This window comes from Quercus suber, unplaced genomic scaffold, assembly GCF_002906115.3.
Source record: "Quercus suber isolate HL8 unplaced genomic scaffold, Cork oak 2.0 scaffold_454, whole genome shotgun sequence".
In the NCBI taxonomy this organism is placed as follows: Eukaryota; Viridiplantae; Streptophyta; class Magnoliopsida; order Fagales; family Fagaceae; genus Quercus; species Quercus suber.
The window spans coordinates 262,048-272,035 of NW_027069905.1; the positions used below are offsets into that span (position 1 = coordinate 262,048).

At 36.5% G+C, this 9,988-nt stretch overlaps 2 protein-coding genes across 3 annotated transcripts; one reads left to right on the forward strand and one right to left on the reverse strand.

The window, feature by feature from the left end:
• Positions 1 to 2,109: 2,109 nt before the first annotated feature.
• LOC112025937 (putative pentatricopeptide repeat-containing protein At3g15930) lies at positions 2,110 to 4,516 on the forward strand. The gene has a single exon (XM_024058614.2). The coding sequence runs from the start codon at positions 2,273 to 2,275 to the stop codon at positions 4,478 to 4,480; it is 2,208 nt and encodes a 735-aa protein (XP_023914382.1). The 5' UTR covers positions 2,110 to 2,272; the 3' UTR covers positions 4,481 to 4,516.
• Positions 4,517 to 6,105: 1,589 nt separating this feature from the next.
• LOC111991950 (uncharacterized) lies at positions 6,106 to 8,788 on the reverse strand. Of its 2 annotated transcripts, none has more exons than XM_024023758.2 (2): positions 8,643 to 8,788; positions 6,106 to 7,357 (listed from the first exon to the last, which is right to left on the reverse strand). In XM_024023758.2, the coding sequence occupies exon 2, from the start codon at positions 7,328 to 7,330 to the stop codon at positions 6,371 to 6,373; it is 960 nt and encodes a 319-aa protein (XP_023879526.2). In that variant the 5' UTR covers positions 7,331 to 7,357; positions 8,643 to 8,788; the 3' UTR covers positions 6,106 to 6,370. The 2 variants fall into 2 exon arrangements, with proteins under 2 accessions (XP_023879526.2, XP_023879527.2); XM_024023759.2 differs by having other exon boundaries at positions 6,106 to 7,360.
• Between the last annotated feature and the right edge of the window lie 1,200 nt (positions 8,789 to 9,988).

A 9,988-nucleotide genomic window follows, 5' to 3' on the forward strand; every position in this document is an offset into this window, starting at 1 on the left:
TATATACCTCTCTAAACTGATCCTAACCCTCCATTTGTTGATCAGCCAGGCCACCACTTGAGAGCCTGTCCCATCAGCCGCATCCCCATTCCCCTAGTGGGTTACAACACCCAAGACAGCACTGTTCAGGTCTCTGTCTCATTAATGCGGCCAGGACGTTAGTTGAGGGCATTCAATGTGGAGGTGACAGCTCGCCTAAGACTTGCTCCTTCGCCGTGCTCCCGTCACCGACGCGTGACACTGGCCCCTCTCCTTCTTGGATATTCAAGAAGACCCCTCTTTGGTGGAGTGGTGCTCGTGTTCTTCCGAGATCTCGGATGTCCGAGGATGGGGTCATCCTCGGATATGTTCCTCGGGGGCCAGATATTGCGCTTTCATCCTCGGACCCCTCATGCATCCTCGGCGCGGGCCTCTGGGCCTGGCTTGAAGTGGGCCGAGGCTGCCTGATTTTCTGACCCCACAACATCTTATTCCTTTCTCTCTCTCTCTCTCTCTTTTTTTTTTTTTTTTTTTTTTTAAATCACGATACATTAATATTAATGATTTTCTCAACCTCTATTTATTAAAAAAAAAAAAAAGGCATATAGTCTTTTTCACTTAACCTCTATTTATTTTTTTAAAAAAAAAGCATATAGTCTTTTTCACTTATCTTATTTTATTTCAATTAGAAAGTAATTTTGGTCCTTCAAATAATTTTTTTTTTTTTTAGTAATTTTGGGATTACCATATTATTAAACCTAGACCGGCTTGGCTAGTTGAATTGGAACTCAAGTGACTCGATACCTAGAGCTGTTCGAGTGTTTAATTAGACCATTTTTGTACAAAATCTGAAATTTTTGTACAAAATCTGAAGGATTTGTGGCAATCCATGTAACCCAGACGACTTTTTATGAACCGATTGGGTTTGTGAATTTTGTAAAATTACATCTATAGGTCCAATTTATTGACTTTTTTACTGTTTGATGATATGATAATTTAAAGAGAAGAAAAACTAGAGAATTAATAAAAATAATAATAAAATAAAATAGACTGCTCTCCAAGGCTCTTATCCCATCAAACCTCTATGACTATGCATCATTTTTTGGCTCCTAACTTGATCCCTTTTCACTTTCAGCGGGAGCCTTTTGGTATGAATAATTATAAAACTTTATATTTCACAACTCCATGTTTTTTAGTTTTTTAGTTGAAGGGTAGTTTCTTTTGTTTTGTTTAATGTTTTTGTTGGGTAGTGCCAATGAGTGACCCTTGTTTCTTCTTTTGAATGTTTTGTTTAGGAGTGTGTTTGGGTCGGGTTGAGGGGTTTTTTCAACCTAACCTATCATGTTAGGTTAAAAAAATTCAACCCAACTCATCACAGGACTCCAACCCAACCCATGTAAATCGAGTTGGGTCAAGTTGGACAAATTTTTTTAATTACTATTAGTATTTTTAAATTGAGCATTAGAACAACTCCGCCACAAATAAGAGTAAATTTATAACCAAATAATCTTGAGTATAACACCAAACTAACACAAATTATATGAGAAGAACTTAGAGTTTGTGTTTTATCTAAGAAGAAGGGCAAAAAAATAACTAACGAAATTGTATAATATTTTTTTAAATATTTTTTTAATTTAAATATATATTAAATATAGGCAGGTTGGATCGAGTTAGGCATATTTGTGAATCTTATGACCCAAAACCAACCCAACCTACTGTAAACAAAAAGAAAAAAAAAAAAAAAAAATCTCACAACCCAACCTAATTCACTAACCCCTAAAACCGACCAAACTCAGCAGGTTGGGTTAAATCGAGTCGTTTTGGCGGGTTTACTGCATACCTTTAATTTTGTTCATTACTTTAGCATCTTTTCTTTTTTTTTTTTCTTTTTTTTTTTTTTTTTTTTGAGAAACATTACTTTAGCTAATCTCATTTTAAGTTTTAACTTTACTGCTATCTATCTATAAAATAAAATTAAAAGCATTCTTGTGTTATTTTAGCTTTTCTATGTATAAAATTTATGTTAGGACTTCTCAAACTGATTTATATATATATATATATATATTTTAAATATTTTTATATGACCTTGCAATTGGACCGATAATTTAGTGACCGAGCTCATGGACTGGTAAATGTTCGGGTTAAAAAAAAAGGAATATTTAGAGGAAAGAACGTAGAGGAAGAAGTCTAGAAGATATGAAAAGCCGACAGGAAAAAATACGTAATTCATGCAACTGCTAGAGCTCACTTGCATGTCTCAACTCTAAGTCTGTTGCGCTGATTCATTTCATTTATGACAACCTCTCTTCTCCACAAGGCTCACACTCAATTTCAGTCTCACTACTTTCATTTGACTCTCTCAGCTTTACATTCCTCCACCCTCAAGAGAATGGCCTCTCTCTTTGAATCCTGCAAATCCATGGACCAACTCAAGCAAATCCATTCCCACACAATCAAAACAGGGCTGACATCTAACCCTGTCCTACAAAATAGAATCATAGAGTCTTGTTGTACCTGTGAATGGGGTGATATGAAATATGCGCGTCAAATGTTTGACACATTGTCTGAACCAAGTGTGTTCATCTGGAACACCATGATCAAAGGCTATTCTAGGATTGATTTTCCTGAAAATGGAGTTTCTATGTATTTAGAGATGTTGAGTAGGAATTTCAGGCCTGATCATTACACATTCCCGTTTTTGCTGAAGGGATTTACGCGTGATATTGCATTGGAACGTGGTAAAGAGTTGCATTGTCATGTGGTTAAATATGGGTTTGATTCTAATGTGTTTGTTCAAAATTCTTTGGTGCATATGTACTCTTTATGCGGCTGGATTGATATGGCTCGTGGTGTTTTTGATTTGAGTCAGACAAGCGATGTGGTTACTTGGAATGTAATGATGTCTGGGTACAACAGAATTAAGAAATTTATTGAATCAATAAAGCTTTTTGATGAGATGGAGAGAAAGGGACTGTTGCCCACTTCAGTTACCCTTGTTCTAGTTCTATCAGCTTGCTCCAAATTGAAGGACTTAGATTATGGCAAGCGGGTTCATATGTACGTAAAAGAATGCAGGGTTGAACCTTCTTTGATGTTAGAAAATGCTTTGATTGATATGTATGCAGCTTGTGGGAAAATGGATCTTGCGCTTGAGATTTTTCGGAACATGAAGACCAGAGATGTGATTTCTTGGACCCCCATTGTGGCAGGGTTTACCAATGTTGGAGAAGTTGATTTAGCTAGGAAGTATTTTGATCAGATGCCTGAAAGAGACTATGTCTCTTGGACTGCAATGATTGATGGATACATTCGGGTGAACCAATTTAAAGAGGCTTTGGCACTTTTCCGTGAGATGCAAACTTCAAATATAAAACCAGATGAGTTCACCATGGTTAGTGTTCTAACTGCTTGTGCACATCTAGGGGCACTTGAATTAGGAGAATGGATAAAGACATACATTGACAAAAACAAAATCAAGAATGATGTCTATGTGGGAAATGCTTTAATAGACATGTACTTCAAATGTGGGAACGTTGAAAAAGCGCAAAGGATTTTCAAGGAAATGCCTCGGATTGATAAATTTACATGGACAGCAATGATTTTGGGTCTTGCCATAAACGGACATGGTGAAGAAGCTCTTGATATGTTCTCTGAAATGTTAAAAGCTTCAATAGCACCAGATGAAATAACTTTTATTGGTGTTCTTTGTGCATGTACTCACACTGGCATGATAGATATGGGAAGAAAGTTTTTCACTGGCATGGCCTCCCAACATGGGATTGAACCCAATGTGGCACATTATGGGTGCTTGGTTGATCTTCTTGGCCGAGCTGGACATCTAAAAGATGCTCATGAGGTTATAAAGAATATGCCCATGAAACCAAATTCAATTGTCTGGAGTGCACTTCTTGGTGCTTGTAGAGTACATAAAGATGTAGAAATGGCTGAAATGGCAGCTAAACAGATTCTTGAGTTGGAGCCTGAAAATGGGGCTGTTTATGTTCTACTTTGTAATATATATGCAGCTTGCAAAAGATGGGAAAACTTGCGCAAATTAAGACAACTTATGGTAGATAGGGGAATCAAGAAAACCCCAGGTTGCAGTTTGATAGAGATGAGTGGTATTGTTCATGAATTTGTAGCTGGGGACCAGTCACATCCTCAATCTAAAGAAATCTATTCAAAGTTAGATGAGATGACAAGAGACTTGAAATTTGCAGGGTATTCACCTGATACATCAGAGATTTCCCTTGATGTAGGGGAAGAAGATAAAGAGACTGCACTTAACCGGCATAGTGAAAAGTTAGCTATTGCCTTTGCACTATTTAGTTCAGGATCTAGGGTCACAATTAGAATTGTGAAGAACCTTAGAATGTGTGTGGACTGTCACCGAGTGGCAAAATTGGTGTCCAAGATTTACAATAGGGAAGTAATTGTTAGAGATAAAACTCGATTCCATCATTTCAGGCATGGTTCATGTTCATGTAAAGATTATTGGTGAGAATTTAATAAAGGAGACTATAAATTGTTGATCTAATCTTATTTCTCTGTATAGCATCTGCTTTTGAAGAGCATTAATACTTCCAGTGCATTCTGCAACCATGAAGAGAATCACATCTCATAGCTAGGACTTGTGAGGGACTGAAATTAAATAATAACTAGAGAAACTTATTTACTTCAACTACTAAAGAATGGAATTGTAAGAGTAGACCTGCCTCTTTGGTAAGATAGCTTTGGCTCTTCCTTGCTCTGACTTTCAATTGCTTTCAAGAATCGTTTTTGAAGCACATATTCTTTCTTTAACAGATCTGACCTCTGAAGAACTAGAGAAACTCTTAGCTAGCTAATTCAATGAGTAATTATTAAGCAGTCCCGAAGTACAATGATGTGGTTCAGTGGATACCTCCTCTCACTTTGTAATTTAGGAGTACCTTATAATTTTCATAGTTCAAAAGTTTTTTTTTTTTTTTTTTGAGAAAAAGTTTCAACCTATGGCGTCCGCTTATAATGATAGCTTTTTATTATTAGATCAAGACACCAATCGGTTTTTTATGTAAACTAGAATTAAAACTCAGATCTCTTATTCAACTATCAGAGACTTTACCAGTTGAGCTAACTAGAACCCACTGTCTTTTGAACCCCTTATCAAGGGTTTGTCTTTTTACCTTTAATCTTCATATTCAGTGCATATACGTTTTGATGAACTTTGGAGTGAAAAGCTTGGCACATTTACCATATCCAATCTGGACCTTGATTAGATCTCAAAATGCGCCATTTACTGCCTATACTTCCATTAAGTTGAAACTAATTGTTCCTATCTACTATATTCATTATCCAGGAAACTCTAAACCTTGAGTCTATGGTGCAGTCAAGCTTTTACTTTATGGCCGGAACAAGGAATGTATTTTAGTTTTAAAAGGTTGATTAGAGCCCGACTCTTTTTAAATGAAAGAACAATGAAATGCATGGCAATATTCATATGTCCAATGTTGGGTTTTTAGTTTTGCTGACGGGCAAGATTACATCAATACAAGCACAAGTAACTAAGACAAAAAAACTCATGTAGGGGACTGATAATACCTCAATGGGACACCGGATGAAGTCATATTCAACCCCCCATCACCAGAACCTTGGAGCTAAGATGAAGCTCAATGCTCTCAAAACTTCTGACATATGGTCAGCTGATTTAGTGCACTCACAATTCAAGCCCCATAGGATCTATAGTTAAACGTTACTGAATCTGCAAACGTATCCACTATGCAGATTAATTATCTAGTCTTCACAATGTCAGCTTTATCTTTTGGAAATATAGATTTCCATTTTCCAATGCTGTCTCAAAAATCAAACAATTGGTCACTTCAAAAGTCTATTCAAGCCAAGTTTTATTTAAAGCCTTCGATTCAAAGGACCTTAGAGCACCTCATATATGAACGAATGTCAAACAAAAGAATGTCAAACAAAAGCTAACTTCTGCAATACTTAAAAAGCTGCAAGTTTAATTTTAATTAATTATCCTGTATATGAATTGCTTGTCCGCTAGTTTGGAATTGAGACCGTTTTATATTAGACATGCGATCAAGTTCCAGACTACATGAAGGGAGAATGTAAAAGGTATGCTAAGCGTCAAACTCCACAACCGCTAAGGTATACTTCATTTACATTAACTCATGTTGACATTTTCTTGTGATTTTACTCTCTCATGATCCAACACATATACTAACCAGCACCTAAAGGAAGAGATTAAGAAAAAGTAACTGCAAATACAAAATGTTGACGCTAGAGTACAACAAATGCATACAGATCCCTGTAACTGCGAATCACAGTCAGTCAATATATTTCATACTGGCCATTATACTCCAAAGCCAACCACTGATGGCAAACTCATTGGCCTTCAACTTGACCCTGGGTCAAGAACAGGAAGCCTGCAATGCAGACTGATTGATTTATCAGTCTGACGAGAACCAGGAATAAAGAACTGAAATATCACTGTCAAGCAAGCACCCTGTGGAGCAATCCCATAGAAAGCACAGTCTGGCTTGGCCAAGTGACACTGGAGGCTCTTCGCAAAGTGCTTGACACTCACTTGCACAGATTGAGCATCTCCCCTCAAAATTGCCCTTGCTGAACGGGTCTGAGCACTCAGATTTCTATCTTCAGCTGGTGCATCTGCTTGCTCTCCTATGACCAACAATTTCTGAAACTCAGCACCAACTGTGATTAATGTTGTCGAAATCTGTACAAGTAGATCCCCATATTTGCTAATAGAGACGTTGAGCAAATCACCAACATGTTTCAGCCTATCCACAAAGTTCTGCAGCTGATTCAAATCTGGAACCTGAACCAGAGTCTGAGGCAGATCTTGAGCCATATCAAGACCAGTTTGAAGCTCAATAACCTGAGCTCTAGAAAAAGGTTTAGAGATCGGTACATCTTGAATGACTGCAGATTTATAACCCTTGGTTTCAAAGGTAAGGAAAGGCATTGGTTGAGTACAATTTGGAGGTAGTTTCTTCACCAATTTAATCTGGAGACGATTCTGAGTGGGCCCACTTCCAAATTCTGTACAAATGCTGACACTGCTACGAACAGCCCGTTGGAGAAGTGAAATGTCAATGGCAAAGGCAATGCGGTCCTCGTTCTGGCTAGAGATGCGGTAGTCATCAAAAAGAGCTTCTTTACGAAACTGGGCAACAGATTGAATTCCATCGCCATTGAGGAGGTTGTGGAGAAACATTGTGTGGTCTCTGGTGAGGTACAGGTGACAGATCTTCCCCATCTTGTCTAGGGCTGGTAGGAACCTCTTTTCTAAAAGATTCACACCATTTTCTGTGAGGAACGCCTTGAACTTCATAACTCTGTCTTTTTGCTTCTGCTCTCACTTCTTTGCCAAAGATTGGAGACAATCCAACAGAGGACACACACACAGAGCATGTTAGTGTATATATCAATATTTATCATATGCAATGTGAATACTTAATTATGCATTAACAAATTGATTTTTTGGATGCTGACTATTTCAAAAACAAACATCCTAATTCAAGGTTACTACCATCAAAAGCAAAGAGCTACGAGATTGCCAAAAAAATTTAAACATATGTTGCATAATTCCACCACTCTAGACATTTAATGAAATTTGAAATCTCTTTGCTACCTGAATGAGCTAAAATATTAAGGGACCTTGAAGTGAATAGTCTTTTTCACATAGCTTCATATTTCTTACAGTTTCTAGCTTAGTGTTAAGATTATGATTAAAAACAATCGACATATTTTATATAGAATCAGTAATCCAACAATATAAGTGGAATGAATTTCATCTTTGAATGCATGCTAATATATGAATATTAGTCAATTGGACTCAAGCACATCTTCCCCTATAAGTACACTAGGGAGGTTGAGATCATGGCTTCAAGACCCACAATTTATCTTGCCTTCCCTCTCCAAATCAATTTGTTACTAGCAACATAACAAAGAGATAGAAAAGGTAAATTGTTGCATACCATATGCTTCACAAATGACAAACCCAACACTATAATTTGAATTTCAACCATAAATTAACAAAAAAAAATATAGTGTGTGTATATATATATATATATATATTTATATATAAAAAGCACCATGGTACAAAAGCCACTCATCTAGTATCATTTATTAATCTCAAGAAATTCTGCTTCTATAATATCAAAGATTTTTTTTTTTTTCAATTTATGTCATATTTGTAAATCACCTCAACTAAACACAACCAGACAACATTCCTAGGATTGTTTAATTGAACATCATTGTTTTTCTCAATTACTATGTTACTAAAGAAATGAATAATCCTCAAATAAACAAAATGTAGATGATTATAGTTAAGACACGGTTAGGGCTGAAAATCCCACAGTTGACAACTGGGTGATTGCTTTTGATCTTTTTGTTCATAAAAATTCTCAGCAAACAAACGGAGTTTCCCTTAGCCCGTTATTTAGCTGGCAAGAAAATAGAAGAAAAGGTAGAAAAGAAAGCAAAACAGACAAACAACAGTGGAAGTGTAGAAACCAAGGCGTTGAGTAGCATAAAAAGAAGTTTCGTTTTTTCCCCAAAAAAAATTTAAAAAAAAAAAAAAATCTACGTTTTCTCGGGAACCAAACAGATAAAAGGGATGGAGAGAGTTAGAGGAAGCTGACCTGAGACTTTGGGAGCGGAAATGGAAATTTGGGAGAAATGGAATCCGCGCCAAATTGAATTCCAATGTATAGTGGTACAACTATGAATTTGGAGAATGTTTTGAGGGCAAAGTAGGCAATGAAAATTTTCGGGTTATGAATTATGATCCAGACTTGACCCGCTCAATTGTCCGATCATTAGATAGCTAGGTGGGCTCAATTTTTGTACTAATAATAATGAGCTTCAAGCTAGCCACCAGATTGAAATATTTTCCTTTTACTTATAACTTTATTTATTTATTTATTTTTAATTATTCGATAGATGGGCGCAGAAGAGATTTAGATATTTGAACTGTGATTGTCTCTATTGAAAATACTAAAAGGTGTCAGTTGAGTTACAATAATACTTAAAAGAATTGCGTTTAAGTGACACTAAGTAACAACTGTATTGCGTTTATGATAAGGTCAAGTTTGAGCTTTGGGTTTTAATTTGAAATAGGATGTTCTAATAACAACTCCATGATAAATGTTCCATAACCAAACATTTTGGAGAGTTACAAATGAGAAAAAAGATTTTATGTCACTATTACACATGTAACGACACTCACATGTGTGGGATCCACCCCCATATAAATATAGTTGTATGTAACGGTGACACCAAATATCAAATTCTCAAATGGAGCTTAAGTTGGTCATGCAATGCCTTTGTTTTATGTTGTTGGACATAGTGAAGTTGTGATTTTCCCATAAAGAGGTTGTGGTGTCCCTTAAAGAGTAAATTTAGGGACATAACTCTACACAACTTGTTAAAGTGGTAAGTTGTAATTAGAGTAAAATCTTATCGATGATGCTACTTTTACCATGCACCAATCAGAACAAAACATCAACCATTTTTATAATAAATAAATAAAAATAGTTACAAAAATATGTGCCATTAGACTTGCAATTGGTATGGATGTCACATGTTATGCGAGTTTATGAATGGCTTAGGAGAGTATGTCTGGAAGAGAGGGAGAGAATAGGAGAATAGAGGCCCTTCTTTTTTCTTCTTTTTTTGGTAAACTGGAATATCAATAAAGAACTAGAAAACAGAAAAAGGTGCAGGGCACCTCCTGTTGGAGTACAAGCCACGCTTATCAGCCTCAATAAGAGGAGCCAAGTCCACAGGCGGACTGGGATACAACACAAAATCTAAAGACTGCACAAGACCGAGTTTAGAAAGGCTATCAGCGCACATGTAGAGGCCCTTCTTTTAATCTATAGTATCCTCTGCCCTCACCTCCTTTCATCCAAACATGGTGTTAAAGTTGGCTCCTAGACTCTTTGGCGTGAGGCGGTTTCTATGTTCTACTACCTGCTGATTGTCA